General features: G+C 37.7%; 2 protein-coding genes across 3 annotated transcripts in view; one reads left to right on the plus strand and one right to left on the minus strand.

Annotated features, from left to right (window-relative positions):
- LOC146673713 (butyrophilin subfamily 3 member A2-like) overlaps positions 1–26533 on the plus strand; it is a 177155-nt gene that overhangs the window by 103741 nt on the left and 46881 nt on the right. The gene's annotated exons all lie outside the window — the stretch shown is intronic.
- Positions 17540–21724, minus strand: LOC146673719 (low affinity immunoglobulin gamma Fc region receptor III-A-like). Of its 2 annotated transcripts, XM_085391406.1 has the most exons (6): positions 21589–21619; positions 20732–20995; positions 20037–20282; positions 19666–19833; positions 18555–18620; positions 17540–17852 (listed from the first exon to the last, which is right to left on the minus strand). In XM_085391406.1, exons 1-6 carry the CDS (start codon positions 21617–21619, stop codon positions 17746–17748), a joined length of 882 nt encoding a protein of 293 aa, XP_085247532.1. In that variant the 3' UTR covers positions 17540–17745. The 2 variants fall into 2 exon arrangements, 1 of the variants encoding a protein (XP_085247532.1); XR_014908775.1 differs by lacking the exons at positions 17540–17852; positions 18555–18620; positions 19666–19833; positions 20037–20282 and adding an exon at positions 21319–21378 and having other exon boundaries at positions 20896–20995; positions 21589–21724.

The raw sequence follows: 26533 nt of genomic DNA on the forward strand, positions 1-26533 counted from the left end.
ATATTTGTATTGCACTACTTGCACTGGTTTATCTGCTGCCTCTGATGAGAGACCAGATCAGAATTGTAATTTTCTCTGATTTGTCTAAACTCTGCAGAGCCTCTGTTAGGGGGAAAAAATGAAATAAATGGTTGGGTAGTTACAGATGAAAACTTAACTGGGGAGCACAAATAAGATATATTCATTCCAAAGTATCACAAACCATTGCAATCCTTATCAAGGCAAAGGAGGTATTAGACTGGACATCACTTCATATTCTCTACTATTAACTGGTTTCACCTTACTTAAGCTATTGTATAGAGGTCTGGGGAAATAACTATAAAATTACATTACATTCATTTTTTACTCTTAAAAAAACAGTTCAAATTATCCACAATGCAGGTTATGGGGATCATACAAACGCACTATTCTTGCAGTCTGAAACATTAAAACTTGCAAGTCTAGTGGAAATTCAAAGAGCACATATTCTGTTCAAAGCAAGTGTTTCTGTGTGTGTAGTGAAACTGTAGAGCATTTGAATATGCAGTTGAAACAATGTCCAAACATAAAGCAGTTCAAAAAGAGTTATACAGATATGATCTTCATGAATTCTAAGAAAGGGGAGAATTTTGAAATTCAGTCAATGTCTCTATTTAGAAAATGTAATGATGTGGTGTATATATTATATCAGAAATCTGTTCGCTGTTTTTACTGCGGATTATATCAGTAAGGAAGCTGGTTAAAATAATGACCAAAAACCTATGGCGAAGGGGTGGGATTCATTAAGTGTGCACTTCTTCCCAGTCCTTTTTGATATGTAACTAAATCACAACATGTGAACAAATATTGAAATGTATTTTGCTTTATTTTCTATAGGATGTTTTTCTTCTTTTATTTGCTAAATGAACTTCTGTATATTGTTTACATGATCGAAATAAATTAACAAAAAACCCCAAAACAAAACAAACAAAGCAAAGGTTACAACAATAAAGAAGGAAGACACAACTGAATGGAGAACAAAGGTTAATTTACACAGAGGAGAACAGGAGAACTAGACAGGAATATGGAAAGACAAAAGAATAAATACAGACTGGACTGGGACAGCAAAGGACAGAGAAGGGAACAAATTAGGATTAATGATACAGGGGGAGGTAAAACTAAATACCAAGAACACAAGGTGTGAAACTATCAAAATGAAACAGGAACTAACACAAACACATACAGATATGCAGAAAACAGGAAAAGACTGATGTAGCTGAATGAGAAGACAAGGTATAGCTAAATAGTGAAACTAAACAACAATGGGGAGAGGACACAGAGAGGCAAGACAGACAAGGGGATATGACTGGAGAATAGAAAGGGATCACAAAGGAAGATAACTCGGTATTACAAAACTAAGAAAATGGACTACAATGTAAACTGAGACAACAGAGGATATAGTAAATCCTAAAGGAAACAATCATTCTAATAGACAAAGAGCCACCATAAAGTACAATAGATTCTAGAAAAACACAAGGAAGCACAAAACCCCACATTCATGAAGAAATTATAATGCAGAAGGAATCTAATGGCCTGGGTTAGAGTCTCACCCACTGCCCTTTTCTGCAAAGCTAGCGTTAGCTAGCGTGAGCTATAAGCTAACAGCTAGCCTGGTTAAACAAGCTAGAGTTCCACGCACATGTAAACACAGCTCGTCTCTACTGCTTTAACTGTTAAATCAGAAGGCAATACTGTGGTTGACAGGGTTTATTATGTGAAACGGCAGCTTGTTTAGTTCAAACAGTCTGCATTAAGCTGGGCATACACCATGCAATTTTTTTTTCAGTCACGTTATTCAGCTCCTGCTCAAACTGTACGATTAAATTGCAGGGGTTAGCAGTTTGTAGGTCATGATGCAGGGTCTCACACTATACGGCCCGATGCTCTGATGCGACCTGAGTGCTCACACTGTGCGTCCATAACATGAAGCTTATCATAAAAATCTGTCTCTTGCTCTCCCTCTCTCTGTCTTTCACGCACACAGACACACACACCGCCACCATTAACTTTGCTAAATTGCTAGTGAAAAATATTGACCAGGCAGCTGCAATTGAGCAGCAATGTCCATCCAACTCTTTTCATGGTTGTTGTAGTCGTGATAATTTTTTGAGGCCACATTGAAAAGCCTCGGATACGGAAGCGTAGAGCTGGAAAAATAGAGCTGTATCACATTATAATGTGAAAAGTTTATTGTTCTAACAATATACTTTTCATGTTTGTACAATATACTATGATGTTATTGCAATATACATCATTATCACGTTCGTACTACATAATATTTATATTGTACAAATGTGAAAGGTTTTTGTTATGATGTGATAATGATGTACATTGTAATAACGTGATCGTATATTGTACAAACATAAAAGTATATTTTACTAACATGATAGTATATTGTTAGAACAATAAACTTTTCACATTATAATGTGATATACTTCTATTTTTCTTTTGCCTGGGTGGCAGCTTTATGCCTCCGTACTTGGATGAGCTTGCAAAAGTTCTACAAGTTGTGCCTCCATCGCTTGTGTCCAGCTGCACTTCTGTGTTTGCGCGTGCGCAGTGTAAGAGGCTGCGTTGACACCCTCAGGAGAGGCGACCGGATTTCAGACAGGTTTGATTTTCTTGCGACCATATGATAGACGATCGGGAGCTGGTCGTGAGGTGTTAATCGCTTCTCGTTACCCCATGTATACTACATGATGCACAACACGATTAAGGCGAAACTCAGGCCATTCCCCAAAACGGTCGAACGACTGAAAAATCGCCTCAAAATGGGCCAAAAATAGCACAGTGTATGCCCAGCTTTAGGAGGCTAGCTTCATCCGTCTCCCTCCCCTGTGGTTGGAAGGGGCGTGTTTCATCTTTTTGCAGCCAGGCAGATTGAGGTGTTTGCCTTCTCAGGACAGCCATGGAGAGATTAGAGGCTACATCGCAGCTCCAGTCATGGCTTTCATCACTGTCTTTCTCGTCTTTTCCCAGAGTAACAGCCAAACAGTGTGAGGAGGATCTATTGGCTAACACTGCTTAGCCTTGCACACGTTCTTATTTTGAACTTAATCTGGAATTCATTGCAAATTGTTTGTGTGGGATATGAAGGACAATATTTTGTTTATCAACAAGAGTTAGTAAAAAACATCTCCAGTGTGATCAAATTTTCATGCCAAACATCCGCAGCTTGGCAGTGTTTACAGCATTATAATGTCCAGACCTAATTCTTTCGAAAACCATACATCTTTATACAGGTCTCAACTTCATCAGACATCACCTAGACTCAGAGCTGGATGAGGCCAGCACAAACAGCAGCCTAACCGATGAAGATAATGGATCCATAGGGTCAGGAAAGCCAGAAGCAGGGAAGCTGGAGAGGTACCTTTCATGTCCATTCACTGGAGGTGTGGATCTATTGCATGGCGTTCCTCACATCAAGAAGCTGTTGATCAAAATCAATACAGCTCTTCCTGCATCTGGAGCCTGTGAAGGACTTCCTAGTCAGGCAGGACCCCTGTTCACTGCTGAAGAACCTTGAGAGCAAACTGCTGCTGAAGCTTAACCATCACTTCACTGAGTGCTAAATATGCAGAAATAGATGCACACCCATACAATTTATGGTAAACTGAGCTGCCTTGTATGTACATATGTTGAAGTTTCCTTGTTCTAATATTTTTTCTGAGGCTGCTGTGCCATTTGGAGCAAAAGTGAATATAAAGTTTACAGCATCTCTTGTCACTGGAAATGGTTTGCACTGTTCATATATTTATATTATTTACTGTAGATATTGGTTAAAAAGGCTTTAAGTTGTGAAACACTGAAATCTGGAAATTAGAATTGTTGTTCCTTATTTTGTACATATATTCTATTTGAAAATAATAAAATTTGTATATTGATTTATTTTTGTTTGTCTGATAGTATTTATTTTAAAAATAAATCAGACATTACAACCAGTTACTCACTACTTGAGTAGTTTTTTCACCAACTGCTTTTTTATTCTTACTTGAGTATTTTTTTTGACGACTACTTTTCACTTTTACTTGAGTAATAATATTTTAAAGTAATACTAGTCTTACTTGAGTACAAGTTTTGGATAACCTACCCACCTCTGCACCCAGGTAACCTTCAGTGTTGAAAACATGTTTTCTGACGATGTTTGCTACCCTACAATCCGTCCTACTCTGTAGTAAAATCAGCGACATTTGACCGTCCTGTTGCTCCCATTGAAATTTATATAGCCTATTTAAAATGTAAAACTTAAAATTGTCCGTAGCCTACTGTTGTTACCACTGTCCTGTTTGAAATGTAATGAGAGAAGATGCTTATTTTGTCATATGTGCAGACATTAAACCCAAGGTACTAACTAGCTGACTGACTGGATGCCCATTAGCCTTATAACTCCTGTTGTGTGTGTGTGTGTGTGTGTGTGTGTGTGTGTGTGTGTGTGTGTGTGTGTGTGTGTGTGTGTGTGTGTGTGTGTGTGTGTGTGTGTGTGTGTTTATTAGTGATCTTAATAGTATTTTTTTCATATTAATGTAATTTAATACAATCTATTTGTGTATGATTGTCAGTCCAAAGAGGGAGAGAGGAAAGAGGGGAATGTGAGGAGAAAGTACAAGGTCAGGAAGAACCAGGTAAGAAAATAGACAGGGAATAGTTTAACAGAAACTGTTAAAGTTGTGCTCCAAAGAAAAAAAAAACAACTAACTTTACTCATACAATCTGGAAGTTGTGTTCTCCCTATATTAAAGCTGCTTTACAGAATCTGCAAAACAAACTGGGTTGAAACATTTTTTGACCCTCTTTAATTCCAACATAACATTATCATTGATTGGGGAGATTAAAATTAATGATATATATTTTATGTGGTTCAGCCACAACTCTACTAAACCTCAGCCAGTAATAGGTAGGCCAACTTTTGGACCATCCAGTTGTCTGTATTACTGCCGCAGTACGTGCACCACATTTGCGCACTATCAGAAAGTGCCAAACAGAGCCCTGGTGGAGTGAGGAGCTGTAAAGAGAAGCAGATGCTCTGTTTATATTCTAAAAATGTTTTAAGCTTGTTTCAAAGATTCTGTACTGCAGCTTTAAATGTTTTCCAAAAGCGCACATACACTTACCTTATCAGTGTTTCTCAAACTTTTTACAGTGTGTACCACCTGATAAAATGTCAAGCTCTCCCAAGTACCACTATGAAAGCATGAAACTCATAAATCTTACAACACAAAATTCCAATGTGTTACTAAAATTAAAAGTCACATTAAAAAGTAAGCGCATTAAGTCAGAATGAGCAGCCTAAGAACATGAAAATGTAGCAGGCTGACATTGAAACAAGAAGAAAAGGGAAGACAATGCTTAGGATATTTGAAATATGAATTTAGTATACTTTATGTATTTTAATTCAGAGTTTTGTACTTTGCATGTTTGAAGTATTTTTATTTTCAAAAACTATTAATTACTTTCCTCCAAGTACTACAAGGGGGAGCTCACATACCACTGGTGGTACATGTACCACAGTCTGAGAATCATGACCTTATATCATTTTCTTCATTCTGAACAGGACACCTTCATTAAATTTCCCTAATTATGTAGATGATTTACTGTTTACAGGAGTCTGTCTGCTCGGACTACAAGACTTAAAAACAATTAAAAACAGTTTCTACCATCAAGCCATACGACACCTCAACCACAACACTTAAACACACACAACACACTCCACAGGTTGCACTTAGAAGCTATCCTGCAGCTTCACAAGTACACTGTACAATCTGCACTGATCACTTTAAAAAAAATTTTAAAAAATTACTCCGTGCAATACATTTCATTGCAGTGTTGACCCTGTGCTAACTTGCATATGACAAATAAAACTGAAACTGAGACTGAACTGTTTGGTTAATTTCATTACACAAGGAGGAGAAGAACAGGGAGAGACTCTGAGAGAGCAGACCAGGGAATGAGATGAGGAGAGGCAGAAAGAACCAACCAGGGAACGAGATAAGGAGAGGCAGACAGAGCAGCATTTCAGTCAGCAATCCAAAGGAGTTCAAGATATGGCTCTTGATTTAGGGGATAAGACTACTGGTCCTAAACAGTTGAAACTGTCCTAGTACCCTCTCACTCAATTTGGAACACAAAAAAGATCCTTCCAAGAAAACTGGTTTAAAAGCTTTAAATGGATAGAATATTCTTCAAAAAATAAATAAATGCTGCTTTCTGCTTCACTTGTTGAGTCTTTGGCAAAAGTCTTAGGTATGACACATTAGTGAATGATGGAGTCAGTAATTGGCAAAAAGGCGCTGAGCAAGTTTCAGAAACATGAAGCCACTCAGTCACACAAGGACAGTGTAGTTTGTTGGAACAGCTACAAAGCAAGTCTGTCACAAGGTAATATTGATACAGATAGAGGCAGGAAGTGCCACTGAAGTAAGTGAAAGAAGGGAGTACCTGGAACGTATTGTGGCAGTGACCTGCTTTTGGGGGAAGCAAGGAATATCATTTCGAGGTCATGACGAAACAGAAGTGACAATAAAGGGCATTTCCGCGAGTGCATAAAACTTTTGGAAAAGTTTGATCCATTCTTGCAGAGGTACACCCCCCCATCAAACACCACATACATCTCTTGTAGTAGTCAGAGTGAGATGATTGAATGTTGTTCACAAGAATTAACTGCAGCTATTGTTCGTGAGATGAAGGAATCACAGATGTATGCCATTATTGCTGATGAGGCTAGAGATGGATGGATGGAACAGTTGGCACTGTGTGAGGTATGTGTCGGTGGAAGGTGTAGTTAAAGAGAGGTTCCTAGCCCTGACAGAAATGCCAAAGTTTGATGCTGCATCAATAAATACTGCTATCGAGAATCAGCTGCAAGAGAAGGTAATTGAGCAGTTGGAATGTGTGGCACAGACCTATGATGGAGCATCTGTCATGAGCAGAACAGTTGGGGATGTGCAAGCCCATTTTCAAAAGAAGCACCCTGAGGCCATATATGTTCATTGCTATGCACATGAGTTAAATCTCATCCTATGTCACACATGCAGAGCCGTTTCTAAAACCATAGAGTTCTTTAACATGCTTGAAAGTCTCCATTCCTTCTTTAGTGCTTCTCGTGCAAACCATCATAAGTTCATGGACACTCAGAAGAAATTAGGATTGGAGCATAGTGAACTTGCGCAGTTGTCAAACACACGCTGGGCATGCCAGGTTCCTTCAGTAACGGCTGTGCTTAACAATTTCCCTGCCATCATTGAGTGCCTCTCCACTATCAACACACCTATTGTGGTGGGATTGAAGGCAAAACTCAGTAAATTCTCCTCAGTGTATTTGCCGATTGTTTTAAAGGATCTACTGTCTGTAACTGCATGTTTAGACAGATACCTACAGAAGGAGAACATAGATATTGCCCAGACACAGATATACAAAGATGTGGTGGTTGAGACACCGAAGCAGAAGCGCAGTGATGCCACTGCTATAGATCTTCATGCAAGAGCAAAGGCTATGTGTGAGACAAACCAGATAGCTGTTTTGGATCAGTCTTCTGGACAGCGGCAGAAAAAAAAGAGAATGGATGGATTTGTTGTTGATTCAAACTGTGGAGCAGGCAGTGACGTCTGTGGCTCTTCTGTGTCAGAAAAGCTTAAAAGGAAATTGTTGTTTCCTTGTCTGGACAGAATGATCTCTGAACTAGAGAAGCGTTTTTCTGGTGTTAGTAAGGATTTGCTTAATGGGATTTGGGCATGTAGTCCAACCTCAAACCGCTTCTTGTCTGAGCCTCATTTGTCAGCCCTGGCACTACATTACCATATTAAAATTCAGTTAGAGGAAGTCACGGTGACGAAAAAATTTTTGAAGCTCAAGATTGAGGCTGGTGCCATTCCAGATATGTTAACATTGTACAATCATCTGGATAATCAGATCTTCCCCACACCGAAAACTTATTCAGGTTGCCCTAACAAACCCAGTTAGCAGCTGTGAAAGGTGTCTTGTGTCGGCTCCATACCTGGCTGAGAAGGGCCATGGGTCAAAGCAGACTCCAGCACCTGGCTGTGATGTCAGTTGAGAAAGAGATGCTTGAGAGACTTGACCACCAAAAAGTGATAGATAGATTTGCCAACCTCAAGGTGAGGCGACATAGGTTAAAATAAAAGAAAAAATCTGCAGAGCCATAGTAGTATCTGCAGTAAAGATCTTTTCATACATTGTATACATTGTACCACAGGCAAAGTTGCCTCCATTTTTATAATTTTTTTAATTAATATATTTTATTAATATTTTAATATTAATATGATCCAGCTTTGATCAGATTAGTGTCTATGTGTGACTACAGGATTGTGAAAGATAACAAATGTGTCACCAACCCATCATTATAAACGATTCTGAATAAGAGAAATTGTGTTAAGTGTTGTAACTTTTGAACACAGAACCACAATTCATATGTGATTATTGTGATAGATAATGATGCTTAATTGCTTAATGCTAATCAGAATATTATCAGGTCTAAGTTAACACAAGAATGAGGTAACAATAGATATAATTGTAAAGAAATAGCATACACTGAATGAAAAACGAGGTGAAGTATATTCATATGTGACTGAATATTCAAATGTGATGGAAGTATGATGTTATATTAACTACACCATGCTTAACATGATTTGTTAACACTGGTGCCTCACAAGGTCCTGAATTCATTCGTCCCACCTGGCCTGGGAGTTTGCATGCTCTCCCCATGTTTCCATGGGTTCTCTCCAGGCTTCCTCCCACAGTTCAAAGACATGTAATTAGTGGAGTTAGGTTAACTGGTGAGCCTAAATTGCCCATAGGTGTGGTTGTCTGTCTCTCTGTGTTACCCTGCGACAGACTGGCGACCTGCTCAGGGTGTACCCTGCCACTCACCCTTTGGTAGCTGGCACCAGCACCCCAACGACCCTGCCAAGGTTAAGCATTTCTACAAGATTTGCATTTCTACAATATTCCAGGGGGTTGAAGTTTTAAGGCATGATGCTTTCGGTTGGATTATCATAATCAACCTGGACAAAATAAGGCTTGCACTACAGACTGCAGGGACACACCCTTGACACACCAACAGAAAGGGAAATGATGCTTCAAAAGGGAAACAAACATGGAGACAAGAATGTGTCACGGCGGTGTGTTTTTGAAACAGGACCTAAAAGCAGATGCTGACAGAGGAGTTGCAGGTTTTAACAAAAAGCAAGCCTTTATTATGGCTGATAATGGTAACAAACATGAAAAAACTGAAGACTATGAAAAACTATGACAGACTATGAAAAACATGGAGAGAATAACAGACAACCTGACAGTGAAACACAGAAAACAGAGGACTTAAATAAACAGGAGGTGATCAGGGGAAGTGAGAACACATGGGGAAACAGCTGACTGAAATTAAACATAATGATGTCACAGTGAAGTGAAGCTAAACACACCAGACTCGTTCAGAATAAAACAGGAAACAGAGAAGAATACAATAATCAAGGGAATAAAACTAAAGTATATAAACAACTGGGTTGGAGACCCATACCGTGACAGAATGATTACACGAGAAGAGATGTCGAGCACAGGAGAGGCACAATAACAGAAACCTAAATGCTCAATGACAAGCTAAGACCGGAGGATATGATAAACAGTGAGCGATTACAAAAAGGAACTAATATTGATGAAAAAACAGAACCAGAAACATGGATAACAACACTCAGAAGTGATGGGAAATACTATATTTAAAGGATGAATTAGAACATAAATAAGTACATAAACCATAAAAGTATATCATGAACCCACTAAACTCAAAAAACTGGGTCAAAGACCCATGATCGATGAAAATTCATCCTCAATAGTATAGGTAGCTCTTACAGGCTACTGCAGCCCTTTAAATGTAACAGATCTTTAGGGCTTACTTTTCCAAGCCACTACATTTAACCCAGTTATTTACCAAGTCCACCAAGCTGCAGGGAAGCTGTACTCACGCTCTGGGTTTTAATAAGAGGAATGTTATGGCCCTGAGCCTCCGATAGAGTGAGACCGCCCTTTTCCCTTCAAGTAAGTCCAAAAGTGCCAGGACTCTCCAACGATTGGCTAGCAGGGGACTCATGCCAGCCCCTGTGCATGCAGATGGCACTGTTTAAACCCACATAGGTGATTGGCTGCCTGGGGATCCTGTGGCACTCCGTGAAGCAATAAGTGGCTGATCGTGCTCACCTGCCACTACAAAAGACAAAATCCTTCACTCAGGGCGGCTGCTTTGGAGAGTGTGCAGCTTGCTCTTCCTGCCTCCCTCTGTGAACCGTGCTTGCTCAACTCTCATAGTAGTGAACTTTGCGGGTTACCCCGGTGTATTGTTGAGCTTAGCCTCTTTAGATTTTTGTTTTACTCACCTGTGTTTGCCTAATGTAGTGATGGGCAGATGAAGCTTCATGAAGCACTGAAGCTTTTCATCCAATTGGTTCACCCCAGCGCAAAGCTTCTTGAAGCTTCATTTGCTCTAGGAGGACACCTACTGGACGTAAAAATATTAGTTGGCATGAATTTGAAGAGTGTGGCCTTTTGCACACAGCCTGTAAATGTCAACAACAAAAGGAGTGTGTAAAACATGTATATTGTAGTGATGGCAGTATACTGTGTATATTTATACTGGCAGTATGGAAAATGATCATTTGGAAATGCTTAAAATGGAAATGATCATTTACTGTGAGGTGAGGTGTGGTTGGGGTGTGGACAGTGGTTGTGCTTTTGTAACGTTGAGGTATGGACAGCTACAGACTGAGGCCTCAGTCCTGCCTGTTCACATTTTATTCAGTAAAAACTAAATTTTCACTGCTTTTATGACCTTTCTAGTGGGGAGAACATAGCTAAGATTTAATGGTTTAACAAATCTTTTGAATCCTTTGTCCTCCACAATGCTAAATGGCTGGGAGTCCTCAATCACCATGCTGACCAGGTCTTCATCTATTGGAGATTGTTCTCCTGAGGAAAGACAATAAAGACAAAGCACAGATATAAATATCACACACGTAACTTATTACAGTTGTATAATATCGTTATATCATTTAATGACATTACTGCATGTATATTATCATGGCATTTGATGGCTCACCTGGTCTTGCTCCACAATCGGTGTTCCCCTTGTTCTCATGCAAAGCTCTGTAGTGCCTAAGCATGGATGAGGTGTTGTTGTTATATCCCAGCTCCCTGGCACATAGCAAACACTTCACCTTGTACAAAAGTAAAGCCGCTTAACATAAATTATATTGCACCATCAGTATTATGAAAATACATCTTCTGTAGAAATTTACATACCTTGTTGGGAGGAATAAAATCAAAATGTTCCCACACAGGGGAGGACATCCTCCTCTTCTCCATTCTCTCCTGACTTTCTCTCCTCACTCTCATAAACCTCCAAACTCTCTCCAAACTGTCTCCAAACTCTCACAAACCGCAACTCTCCATCAAACACCCACATTTTGAATGAAGTCTGAGGGGTTTATATCGCTGTCATAGAACCACTTCCTGAACCAGTCACGTGGTACAGCCGGGCAGCGAGGCTTCGGACGTCATTATTTTCAGCTCCTCCCATAAATGAACCAAGCCTCAATACGCGCATCGTGGAAACGCCCCCTCCATTACTCGACACAAGCTTTGAAGCCTCGATACAGAACATCACATCACTAGCCTAATGAGTTAATTGGTTGCCCAGTGGCATGTTGAACACAGCCCTGTCGGTTTTCTGTTTAAAGTTTGTAATAAACTTTTTTTTGTTTTGTTAAACTGACTCCCCTCAGGGTGGCCTTGTTTGTGTTCATCTCCTTAGTTATGTTGCGGCTTTTGAGCCGGGTTGTAACAAGGAATAAGCTCTAGAAGGCTTTTTGGCCAGTTACACTCGGGAAAGTCCCCTCACACACTGGCTTCATCTAAGCTCCACACTGCTTGCTGGGTAAGACCCATAAGATCTAAGATTTGGACTCTTTAAACAGAGAGACAAACCAGACTTCCTGTATTGGGGTGCTGAACACCACTTTACTGTGAGTCTTGACTTCATTATCCAGTACAGACAAAAAAGAACAATATTCCAGTGATTGGAGCTGAAACTTTGCAGACATGTAGTCTGAGTTGCCGAGAAGAGGAATAATCAACTGACAATTTCATGTCATCTATCAAAGATGGTTTTCAATTAATTTTTGAATCGTATATGATCATATTGCATTGACTGTATTGAATTTGAGCATAATTGTCCTTTAACTTCTGTGGAATATAGCAGCTGATAGAGATGAAACTTGGCACTGATGTAGAGCAGGTGGGCCACAGGAGAATTGTGTTGAAAGTTTCATGTCAACTATCAAGGATGATTTTTAATAAATTTTTGAATCTGATGTCATTACATTACATTGACTGTATTAAATTTGCATATAATTGTTCTTTAGTTTTCGTATTTACACATTTATTTAACTAGTTTTAAATAATACACTGTGAACATAAGATAAAATAATGACAAAAGACATAATGATAAAAACAAAAATAAAGCAAACTATAAAGGGGGGTGGGGGAGCAGACAGACATATCAAAATTGACCCAGATTCAAATGATTCCTAATACATATCCAATAAAGGTTGGATCCATTTATCTTTAAATATTTTGAATATTTCTATTGGTATTGCATCAGGTCCAGGTGTTTTGCCCCCTTTCATGTTCCTTATAGCATTAGGAATTTCTTCTACTGTTATGTTAAGCTCTAGTTCAACCATGGTTCAACCAGCTGATGCAAAAAAAAAATTGTTTTGATGAAAATGAATTTAAATGCTCAGTTTTGTATAGTTGTTTATAAAAAGTACAGAAAGAGTCATTAATATGTTTGGGATCAGCTGTAATCTGTCCTTCATCTGTAGTTATAGAGTTTGTTCTTTCAGCCTCAACCTGTTTAATACGCCAAGCCAGCATTTTGCTTGTTTTTTCACCCTGTTCATAATATGACTGTTTCAGTGTTAGTAAGTTTTTAGTAGCTTTATTTAATGAATTTAATGATTTAGCTCTGAGTTTATTTAACTCTAAAATTAGAGCATTCAATTTGGATGCAAATATTTCTTCCTCAATGTCTTTTATCTTTTTCTCCAAATGGACCATTTCCATCCTAGATGCTTTATGTTCAAAACTGATCATTTGCCCTCTCAAGAAAGCTTTAAAGGCCTCCCATTTTATAGGAGGCGTAGTTTAAGTTGTGTTATGCGCAAAGTAATAATCTATTTGCTTTCCAATATATTCCAAAAATTCTGGATATTTCAACCAGAAAGATTGCAGTCGCCAAGATTTAGTAACCATGGGTACCAAGGATTCAGAAAGTAGGAGATAGTCAATTTTTCAAAAGGTAGCAGGAGAAAGTAGTCTTATCTGGGTGCATGTTTCTCCAAACATCAACCAGATTGAGTTCAGTTATAAATTGTAGTATTTCCTTTCTTGACTGCTTATGAGCTGAATTGACTCCACTTGATTTATCAACACTTGTGGTGCAAGGGACAAAAACAAATTTCTAAAAAATAATGGATTGTCATTTTTGCATCCATATATATAAACCAAATTCAATTTGTGTGAAGCTATCTCACATTGGACAATAAGATATCTGCCACATCAATCACTGATAGTGTTAACAAGCTTAAAAAGAACTGAGTTATGAAAAAGTGTAATTACACCTCTGGATTGAAAATTATATGAAGCAAGAAAAATGTGAACCGGCCATCGTTTCCTTACTCTAAAAAAAAAGTCTTCAGCAGTTAGGTGGGTCTCTTCTAAAAATATTACTTGGACTTTAATTTGTCTAATTTGATTCATAATTTGTTTCAGTTTAACCAATATATTCAACCCCCGGACATTGCAGGAAGTTATATTCAGGTCTGATGCTGCCGGCAATAATAGGAAATAGCTAGAAATGTACGAGTCTGCCCTGGAGATGGGGGGAGGGGAAAAAAAACAAACAAAAAAAAAACCCAAAACACAATGGTGCAAAAGGAAATGGGTACACAAAGAGTAACATTAGAACAATAAAACAAACTAAACCAAGATGCATTTGTGAGCCACACTGGTATGCACCTGACCCATCCCAATTTAAACAGACCAGACTAATGGTCATGTCCGATCCACCATCTGCCATACCTTGCAGAGGAGTAGCCAAACACAAGGAGCAGCCAAAAAAAACAAAGAAACAAAAAACAAAACAAACAAAAAAAAGAACAAAGGCGCTCTCTAATAATAATAAAAATAATAATGATAAAGTAGAAAATTATCTAAGAATGAATGGTCAAATACTATTATACAATAACAATAAATTACCACCACAGTGAAAAGAATTAAATCAGACCATGTCACTTCTGTACTCAAAGTACATTTGTTATTTACTGACTATCAGTGTTGGGAAGGTTACTTTTAAAATGTATTCCACTACAGATTACAGAATACATGCCCCATTATGTATTTTGTAACATATTCCGTTATGTTACGCAATGAGAATGAGAGTAATGTATTCTGAATACTTTGTGTTACTTAGTATGTTATCATGCTTTTTACAACTACATGAATGTACTATTGCTGTGTGATTTATTACTATTACTGAAGGTTACTTGCCATACCAATACCAACTAGATTTTCAAATTTTATTATAAAATGAGTAACAGTAGGTTGGACATTAGGTGAGGCTGCACTTTTTGCAGTGATTTCGTATAGAAAACTATTCAGCGCGTATATAAAAATGGTCTGCGGCTCCAAACCGTAGTAAAGGGACCTCTGGCTAATACGTTGGGTTCATGTCGGACTTGTAGCCGAAAACTAGCTTTACTTTGTTGTCTGGGTCAACTTTGCTAGCGAGAGACAGAGAGAGGTGTTGAAAGGCTGCTCCAACGGAACTTATTTTATCGGAGGAAAACACAAACACAGTGTACAGTCGAGTCTTAATAGCTTACTTACAACTGGGCTCGTCAGGCTACAGTGGTTATTATTATATTTACATGCTTCCATCTCCCGTTTCTGGTCAGTGACAACTCGTACTTTTCGACTCTCCTTTTTCTCCCTCCCTCACACTCACAGACACATAACAGGTATGGCAGTCCATTCTCTCTGCAGCACTGCCCATGAGGCTACATTCTTTGGGGCTATGCTTGTAACACTCTGCCTATTGCCTTCATATTAAATCATTTTTTGAATAATAATTTTTAAAAATATTTCTTCATGTCATTATGTGGGCCACAAGTAGAGGTGACATGGGCCGCGACGTTGAGATTGAGACACAGGCATTAGAGCCTCTTAATGTGTGTTTCGTTTGTGTTTCAACCGGTGTGGAATTACCAAAAATAGAGAGGGCATAGCGTAACATATGAAACAGGAAAAGACGGCCGTGTAATCCATATATTTCAACAAAGTAACTGTATTCTGAATATCACCTTTTTAAACGGTAACTGTAATGGAATACAGTTACTCATATTTTGTATTTTAAATGCGTAGCGCCGGTACATGTATTCTGTTACTCCCCAACACTGCTGACTATATGGCCTGGAATGAAATTCTCCCTGAATCTAACATTACAATCATGACAACAGGGGCTTTACAGGTAAGTAAGCATTTGCCTATCAGGCCGTAACATTCTCTTGTCCATTTGACTTGAGCTGTTGTACGTATGAACTTGCTCCAGATGGGTTGTCAAAAATATGTCGGTCCCCTTGAAAGGTTGGCATCATCTACCCAGCAAGGATGTTGCTAAAGAGATCCGGGATGTGACGGGTTAACAGCTGTTTTTTTACTGGGTCAAACAGCCTCCATTGTTTACGAAGCTCCACTGAGAAGTCTGCAAAGAACATGACTCTCTTGCCTTCATAGAGTATGCTGCCCTTTTGCCTCGCAATTCTTAGAACCCGAACCTTATCAGCAAAGTTTAAAAACTTTATTATCACCTCACGGGGACTTACTGGATTTACTGTTGAATCTGCATCATGGAATCTCCTGACTCTGTGGGCTCGCTCAATCACTGTGGGTTCTGGGAAGGAATGAATCCCAAGCACCTCTGGGATCCACTTAGTTAGGAATCTGCACATATCTTTGCCCTCTTTTCCTTCAAGGAGGCCCACTAAGCGAATGCTATTTCTTCGGCTATGATTCTCCAGCTCTTCTACCTTGCGTGTCAGTGTCTCCAGCTTCGTTTCCATAGCGATGTTCGCAGCTTTAACAGAAGCAATGTCATCCTTGTTTGTTCCAGTTCTGTCCTCTGCCAGCACAGAGGACAGAACTGGAGCTTCATTTCCCTTAATTTCCTAGAGAGAAAAAAAACATTGTGTTTGCATGTGCACGTGCATGCCTGCCTGTTTTTGCAATCAACAAAAAAACGAGAAGAACACCATTTCTCTGTTTCTGAAGAGATGATTACATTTTTACATTTTTTTTTATTAAATTGGGCAAAATCCCTCCAAAGCAATGTGAAAGCTAGCTTGGTTTACAACCTACAACCACAACTAAATGTATGCTTATACTGTTCTATGAATTTGTTTTTTTTTCTTTTAATTCAGCCAAATTGGAGGGTTTTTTGAGCATAAACAGCCTGTTTACAGTCATGCCAAAACATCCTGAATTAATTCAAGACCAAAAAGAGGGTCTCAGAATAGACACTGATCTTGAAATGATAAAGAAAGATCTTGAAAAAGAAAATACAGGAAAAGCAAAACACAAAGAAAATCGATAAATCAAGGACAGTGCACCTCATATACAGTTGATGTAATGACAGAAAAGAAGAAAGAGTTAGATGACACTATATACAAAATCCATTAACAGCTGGAGAAAATAGAGAAGCAGAGAAAGGAAGTACCAGTACAAAAACAAATAATCAATCCATCCTTGAGACCCATACATATAAACCTTAACAAGCAGTGGCATTATTCTTTCAACATTATTTTAAACATAAAATCTAGTTCTCATGTGATTGAACTGTATACTTTATTTACGATAAATTGTCCTACGCAGGTTTAAATAGCAGTCTGCTATGTTCTGCTTTGCTTTTAGCTACAAAGCACATGTTAAGGTTATTGCTTATTGCTAATCAATGTTTTAAAAGACCCAAAACATGATAAGAACTTAATAAAAACCATGTGCAGTATTTAGTGGCAATATATTTATATACTTTTTTCTCATATTGTACATATACTGAACACAACATGTCATAGTACATACATTTATTTTAGAATTACATTCCTGCAACTTCACCATTTCAATAAAAGAAAAGTCAACATCTTTCCCATAAATGAACACTGTGTTGATGAAATTTTAGCTTTCTGTTTAAGCTACATTTGTTACATTGTGTTGCCGCAGAGGCCACAGTGAATATATTTTTTAAAATTGCAACAGCTTTCTTATTCCTGTAATGAGGCAGAACAACTACAACCAGATGTTCTCTTGGTTCAGTTTTAACACACTTCTGCCTTTTAAATTAGAAATGATGATGTGATGTGGGTGAAGTTTCCTCTTTCATATGAAAAATGAAGATAATTAGAAAACATGAAGTTGAGGTAATTTTTATTTCATGCAAACTGACACCTTTTCATAAATTATAAATCAACACATTCAGTCTTTATATAAAAGTAAGTAGCCTGGATTATCTGAAACATTTAACATCTGTTAATAACCACATAAATGTTCATTGTCTTCTGTCTACATGTTGCAGTAACATTAAAACTGAAAAAGGGACACTAGAAACTAATAATTCCCTCACGCGTTGCTTTGGATTGTACAATAGAAGTGATCCAGATCCTCTTCTGTTAAAACTCGGTTGGTATCTGCACGAGCTGTTTCCAACCACCTGGCTACTGCTGTTTCTGTTTTGAGCAAAAATTTCATTTCAAAATACTTATTTTTTCTTTTAAATGGAAGCTGAATCATTCTGGAAATTATACTTGAAACAACAAATAATTTAGAAATTCTACATTATTTACTGTAATACTTTCTGATCATTTGTGAAATGCAATTATAAAAAAAAGTAAGGTAACAAATTTAAAACAGTTATGTTTCTTGTCTGCCCCCATTGCTTCTATTAAAAATTCCACTAACTTGCTAACACACTAATTAAGCTGTCGAGTGGCTGAGCATCTGTCCACCAGTTAAAAATAAACCCGATGTACACATTGTCACATAGTATTGTCATTATGATACTTTATGACCTGCAAATAACCTTGTGCTTAAACTGAGGGTTCTCATCTACATGTAGTTTTTTTTTTCCTGTGGGTTTTTAGTGTGGTTAACTGTGTGTTTCTGGCTGTGAGAATCTTTTGTGTTTAATCAACATCTTTAGCTCCTGAAGCACACTGTAACAATGGCTGAATAATTATAAGATTTTTGAAAATGCTCCAGAAGTCAGATAAATATAAGTCTTACTCACTAATTTTTGAGGCACTTAAGCGATTGACTGAACAAGATAATATTTTTCTCTTTTTTTTAAGATTACATTTTTTTCTTCCACTAGCTCTATAAGCATTTAGGGATGTTATATTTTCAATATTTTCACCTGTTAGGCAAATTACCTTTCATCATTCTTGGTTTAGAGATGAGGGTATGCGTCACCTGGGTGGATTCAGTCATGCTGGCCCCTGCTGACATTGAAACATACAAAGTTCAAAGATCACTGCAGAGGAAGATGAAAATTGTTTTCTAAGATTGACTAGCACATGTCAAGGACAATCTCACAGTACAGATAGTAACATAAAAGATGAGCATTTATGATATTATGTAAGTATTATGTATTCTGTAAGTATTATGAAGTCATAATGTTGTCTAGCAACCACCTACCAATTAATAATACAGAATTACAGTGTTTCAGTACCTTGAACATGTTAAAAAAGGACAGCATGATTTTAATTTTCGCGACAGTAGCATCCAATATGTATTCACAAAACCTTAACTATGTATGTTATATTATGACAGGTGTTACCTAGACTTCCTGTCATGTCCGGGTCAAATCTGACCAATTAAAAAATTTAAAAAACTCATAAATATTGTGTTTTACATCCAATTGTCTCGAGGCCTTATGACTTCCTCCACACTATGCACTTGAACATATAAAAGTGAAGAGCACCTTTTTCATTGAATTTTGAGTGTTTTAATCAACTTTGTTACATCTGTGGTGTTCCCGGCCAAAGATGGCCGCCATAGGGAATGAATGGTAATCCACCTCCAACACCGCCCCCCACCCCCCTTTGGCCTCTGAGCCCCTGAATGGCCGACTGAATGACCAAATGAAAGACCCACTTATACGACCTACTGAACAACCCACCGAGTGACCCATTGAACTACCCACTGAACTGAATTTGGTGGTGAAAAATGTTTCTTATGTTAATTTAAGAGCTAACCCTAACCCTAACTAACGGGTCAATTGTGACCAGAACACTAAAATAAGGGGTGTTGGGGTGCACAAAACAAGAAGGCTAGTAACCACCTAACAAAATACTAAAATTACAGGCTCTAATTGTAGCATGGATATGTATTAGTTTTACATAAATTTACCAAAAAGATGTGTAAGTGTTCATTTCTACTCTGGATTGACATCAGACTAGACCAGGGCAGCAGGTGCTTATTATTTGGTTTATTCTTTTCAATGCTATATAAAAAGTCATGTTCTTTAAAGATGAGCCATACTTGGTGTCAAAGAAGTTTCTTCTATGTGACGTCTGATGTTTTGTTGATGTTTCTGAAGTTGAACTACTCCAGTCAGAAGAAGCAAAATAATCACCAATAAAACACTGAAACCAGTGCCGAACAAAAGGTAGAGGTCTGAGTGAAGCACTTGAGGTGGAGCATCAGCTCCTAGAAAGATAATTGCATGCATCGTGTATTAGACATAATTATAATGATGTACATTAATGTAAAAAATTGTATATTAATGTAAAAATATAACATATACCCCAATCCACCTGTGTACTGTATCTCGGTTACACATGAACCTTAATTTTTAAACTTTAAAATGCAGTTTAGATAAAACACAGTTTTAAATTGTCTATAAAACTTACTTCCAACAGCTAGCCAGCTCTCTGGTGATTCTTCAGTCTTAGAGATGCTACATTTGTAGAGCCCTTCATTAGAATTGGTAACAATGGGGTTCACCAGCTTTCCTGTTGAACTGATCCCAATGGAGGCACCATTTTTAAAGAATTCAGCAGTGAAATTGGGGTGTGCATGCTTCTTTGTACAGAGCAGGGTCACATTATCTCCCTCCAACAAAGGATAGGCAGGACTCTCCAGGATCACAGGACCATCTGAATGTGAATGGCACATGACTTGAAAAGTTTCTTATAGAAAACTTGATTTCTGATTAAATTATTTAATCTTTCAAATAATACAGGCAATAGGTTAAATATCATTTTTTTAAGAAGAAATGCATGATAAATTATACAAACTTTACTGTGACAAAAGTGTTTTTGTTATCAGAGTAATGCTTAATTTAATTCAATATAATTATAATAATTATATAATATAACTATAATAATTTAATGTATTGTGCATGACTGTATATATTACCAAAACACAACTGACCTAAAAATTGGTCATATATCATTCTTCAAGCACACACATACGCAAACACACACTTGCCCGACTGTATATGATGTACCAAACCAACTGATGTAAACAGTGGATGGACTAAATATGTAAGTGCATAGTGTATTTTTTTTTTTTTTTTTTTTTTTTTTTTTGTATATGTGCATACCAGTTACAGTGATATTGACAGTGTTGCTTCTTTGTGTTCCTCCATATTCACACCAGTATTCTCCACTGTCAGTTTTCGGATATGCATTAATAATATAGCAAGGCCCAGTAGTATCCCAGGTTGGAGCACATGTTCTAAGGTCTCCATTTATCTTTTTCATCACTCTCCATCCTCTCAGTCCACGTAGCCCTTCACAGCTGATTGTGATAGATTCTAATTCAAAGAACTGTTGCCTGTTTGGAACAACGTCAGGAAAACCTGAATCTAAAACAGAAAATCAAGATGTGTTATTGCTTCTGTCAGTTGGTAATATGGACTTACCAATTGCTGTTTTAAACTTTGTAAGTAAACACAAATGGACAATATTATTATATTTACTGAAACAAGAAATGCACATATATGTTATATTTTTCAAGTTTTCTTAAATATCAATGTCATAGTTGTATTGTAATGTCATTTTCATTGTAGCTCTATTTTAGTTTGAAAATAAATGCAATCATTGCCAAACCTTACAAGTTGTCTTGAGAGATATTAAACCTATTATTTTTATGTTAGAAATATATCAATATAAATTTTTAACTACTTACTATGTGTTTGAGAGTCACTGAATTCAACGACTGTAACCAACATCAACAGCACATTAATCACTGTAAGGATTGAGAATAACAGTTAAACATTTAAATTTTTTACATATATTTTCTTTATCATTAGTGTTGAGTCACTGAGCAGTTAAAAATTCCATAATGAAATGATGTAAATATATGGGAGTGTTTTTGTTATATTAATTTGCCATTTAATTCCATACATGCTTATTTTAAATAATTACAAAGATATAGTTAGACAAGGTTAGTACTCACTGAGTCTGATCCCAAGAACTCTGACCTCCATGTTGTCTTTCTGGTGACCCTGTGAGTGTGAGACTGAAATGAGGATGTGTTGCTTGTACGAACTTCCTCTTCCTGTGTTTTTGTCTGACTCACCGACAGGTCTCGGTCTTCCTGAGAGAGAGAGCTGTGCTGTGTTTAAACACAGTTTAAACATCTAGTTTGTTAAAGAATATAATATGGCAAAGGAGAACGCCAAAGTCAAAGGTTGGTTGAATTGAAATTCTTCAAACACAAGTAGTGTGCATAACAGGATAAACAAAGATGTCAAATCTTTACCACATAATGCCACACATTATCACATTAAGAAAAAAGTTTATGCATTTCTTTACAAAATATTACTCTCGAAAGCCTTTAGTTTTATAGTTCTACAGTTGTAGGTATTAACAGTGACGTGATGATCAGTTTCAGATAAAATGAAAAATAACAAAAGTGTCACCTGTCATTGAAAAAAAAACCACAGGATTAGCTCACCTTTTTAAAGCCAGCTCTCAGGTGATTCTCAAGCTTTAGATATGTTACCGTGTGTTCACACCGAACGCGATGGGCACGTGAAAAAATCCCCAAACACCCCTAACTTGACGCCTGCACATTCGCAACCTCTACGCGTGTCCAAGAAAAATCCCCCGCGCCCCAAAATATCATATTTTAACGCGCGTGAACCGGAAATGTGGGAGGGATTTGGGATGAAGTTGTGCTAGACCGGTATCTTTGAAAGATGGCAGCTGTCGAGCTAGCGCTTGAAGAGAGAGTCTCCCTTCTCTATTTACTGTGGAGAGCAGAGTAGCGGCGTAAAAGACGTCCTCGCCGTACCTGGGTCCATCATGTCCTCCAGAGGCGTGAGCAGTTTGGTGAGTTTCACCACTTGCTCCAGGAGCTGCGCCTGGATGACGGCCGATTCCAGCGCTATCACCGTCATTCACTCGGCCAGTTTGAGGACCTGCTGTCCCGCTTCGGTCCCAGCATCGCCCGCCTGGACACCAATTACAGGCGCTCAATCCCACCTGCAGAGCGCCTGTCCGTCTGCCTGAGGTTAGTAAAAGTGTTTAATACGGTAGTCCTTTATTGATACCTGTGCTAATATATGCTAAACCATCCATTTATACACTGCTAACATGGATGTGCTATGCTAACAGTGAATGCTGTCGGTGTTTACTGATAGCAAACTGTGGTACGGAGACGACTGTTTATAATATTTCTAGTGATACTCAGAAGCTCTCATCAAGTCCCGATTTAATTCAATTTATGCTGTTATCAGTGTTTGCAATGATAGCATGGCTGTGGTGTCACATCAATGTATGCGCTCGGTGTTTGCTGATATCAAACTGTAGCATTAGGACCACTGAGTTAACCTTTGTAGTGATACTCACTCCTTTTTATTTAGACCTGGTTTAATTCTGGGATAGTTGAATATTTGTATATAATCCCTGCAGCTGTCAGACTCTATAACAGGGGTCACCAGCCTTTCTTAAAACTGAGTTGGATAAAACTGTGAACAGTTTGGTTCATCTTTAGTTACATGGTTCTATCTTGATAAGCTGTCTTATCACAGATTAATTTTTCAAAAATATTAATGATATGAGCAAGGAAAGGGCTACATGTCAACATACAACTCTTTATTTCTATTAATGTCTCACTTCATTCCTACCTGATTGACATGTTTAGAAATTATGAGTGATTGGCTCACTGTAGTTGTGAAAGTTGCTACCAATCAAATTATGATATGTTAAAGTTAAAATAAAACACAACAGTTTTAGATATGATCTAATATACATTTTGTAATTATCCTTATAATTACAAAATGTTTTATGTAAGATTTAAGTTTTGTGATTTAAATCTGACATCACAAAAGTATTTTGGAATTTGAATAATGTATTTTGTAACTGCAGTACACATAATACTGATTTTGAACAATTTTGTCCAGGTTCCTTGTCACCGGGGACTCCTTCAGCACCAAGCATTCAGTTACAGAGTCGGTGTGTCCACGGTGAGCCAGATCACCCCCCAGGCAGCGACGGCCATCTGGGACTGTCTAGTGGACGACTTCATGGCTGCGCCTTCACCTGGAGACTGGCGGTCCATCACAGAGGGATTCCAGGAGCGCTGGAACTTCCCTCTGTGCTGTGCAGCTCTGGATGGGAAGCACGTCCAGACAAAGGCACCCCATATATCATATAGGAGACGCACACATTGATATACACTAAATATTTATTTCATTTCTTTTTTGTGGTGCCCAAATTTATGCACCTGCTTGATTTTGTTTAAACAATTATTGCACACTTTTTGTAAATCCAGTAAACTCCTTTTCACTTCTCAAATATCACTGTGTGTGTCTCCTGTATGATATTTAACTGACATTTTTTATTGTAACAACCAACGATTTATACAGGAAAATGATGTCTATTAACAAGGTTGCCCAAACTTTTGCATCCCACTGTATTAGTATATTTTGTCATTAGTATAATATGAAATAAATTCTACATGTGTCAAGTCGTGTGCCAACATTTGCTGTGTAGTAGAACTGAGACATTAGTCATTATAAAAATTTATTTGAAATAATATTAAAATTCTCAAACAGAAAAACATTAAACATAAATATATAAAATATAAGAATTTACAGAGAGACAGGAATAAAAAGGACCAGCTGCTCTCCAGAGCAGGAACAAGGCTGAGGAGGAACTGCTCCATTGGAGACTGGTGTGGACTCTTCAGGGACACCAGGGTGGCCAGCTCCACCACCGATGGACCGTCCTGGGACCCGTCCCTTATCTGCCTCGGAGCCGTCCTCCCCTGTGGGCCTGTAAAACAGCACAAAACACAAAGAAATGAGAAGGCTGCTACTAGATTTTAATTTCAACATTGAAAAAAAAACAAAGACAGGATATAATCAGGGGTTCTCAGAATAACTAGCCCCTGGCCACGCACTTTATACACTGTTTTCCCCACACACATGAACATTGGTCACAGTTCTCACAATTGATTCTCAAAGTGCAAACCTTTGTAGATTGCAAAACGTAAAAGTATTATTATGCCGCCGTTTGTCTTCATCTGCCCGCCACTTTCGTGCGCCTTTTTCCCTCACGGTGCAGGTGTCTATTTCCGAATGAGGCTCATAGTTATGGGTGTTTTTGTGCTGTTTTCTCTATTGGACGTGATGGTTATCAAAACCAAACATGATAAATTTGGCAAGCGCAGAAGACACGACACGGAGGAGATTTGTCAATCAGGCTGCAGAATGCAATCCTGTACGGTGCAGAAAAAAGAAAAAGGAAATCAAAAAAAAAAGAGGCAGTGACGGATGAACAGCGGGACCACTGTGTGCTGTTTATTAATAAACAATAAATTATATTCTTAAATGACAACATGCCTTTAAAGCAGAACGGTATTTGTACGTCAGTGGGAAAATAGCGGTGGCTTGCTAGCTTTTGTGCGGCTTCCCCGGGTCAGTGAAAACTTTAGAGAAAACTTAAGAGAAATGAATGAACTTACCAGGTTGCCCGATCTCTTCACATATCTTCCTCCAAGCTCGGTCCTTTATATTCCTGTCTCGGTCCAGAAAGCAGCTATCAAACTTTATAAAACAGACGTTGCATTTTTGGGAAAATGAGATTTACCCACAACTTCTCCCCATAATTCAACCTTATGGAATAATAGGGTAATAACACTTAATCAAAAATCAATTTTCAAGAGTGACTGGTTTGAACAAAAATATTATATTCATAACAGATTTGTTGGATGATAACGGTGTCATTCTAAGTTACACAGACTTTTCAGAAAAATATTGTCTAAACTGTTCTCAAAGAGAATATAACAAATTTTGTGAACTGGTCCCACTGCCTCTGCTTCATTTGATTAAAATTTTTATGATATACAATAATTTCTCATCAGTGCTCCCAAATTTATTGCTAGGGCAATGTCAGCTGTTTGATAAAAATGCAATAAGAAATTTGTTAGTAGTTTCTTCAAAGACAAAATATTTCATAGTTACAACAGAATGGTTACATGGCATGGTTCTAATTTAGTTATTTCATATACACTGGATAAAGCATACTAAAAATTTATGAAATAGCCTATTCTACCTAAAGTTAAAGAAACACACTTTAAACAAAACTAATACTGTGGCAGAATTTCTAAAAAAAGAGATTTGGCTTTGAGGTGGATCAGTGTTCTTTTTGTACTGATGAAAATGAAACCCTAGAACATCTTTTTTTTTTCCTATGCCCTATCACACAATGTATTTGGTGCAACTTAAAAAATTGGATTTCCCTAAATATTAATGATGTGCCACTGTTTGAATTACATCATAATTTTTTTTATATGGATCATCTAGCATTGGATGTCTCAGACATTATTAACATCATCATACTTTTGAGTAAATATCATATCCATTGTGCTAAATGGAGGAACGCTAAGCCTTCTCTCCCTGGTTTTATTGATGATTTTAAGATATTTTTCTTTGCTAAAAAAAGACAAAAAGCACATATGCCAAAAAAAATAACCAGGATAATGCACGTCTCCCGCTATTCTAAATTTTGACTTATGCTGAGGCTAATATATTGTTAAGTAATGCAGCTGTCTCACTAAGGTCCAGAATCGATTTGTTCCACGATTCAATTCAATTCAATTCGATTTGATTATGGGGAATTTTGACAGTCAGAAATATTATAATTCAGATCAGTACATTTACATATTTTTGTATTTAAAAAAAGGACGCTGACACACGCAAGACTTTATCAAAGGTGTGAGCATCACAGCAGATGCCTTTGTGTCAAAGTAGCTGAAGATAAAACACATAAAAACATGAAGGTGGTTTTCCTGGCCTGGGATTTTATAAAAAATATTCTGCAGTACATCAAAAACGAAAGAAAACCATTAATCAACATATGAACGTTACCTCTGACGTTACAGCGGTTTTATT

This window comes from Rhamphochromis longiceps, linkage group LG3 (assembly GCF_057381845.1).
Source record: "Rhamphochromis longiceps isolate RC_006_pf linkage group LG3, R_longiceps_female_GT1.1, whole genome shotgun sequence".
In the NCBI taxonomy this organism is placed as follows: Eukaryota; Metazoa; Chordata; class Actinopteri; order Cichliformes; family Cichlidae; genus Rhamphochromis; species Rhamphochromis longiceps.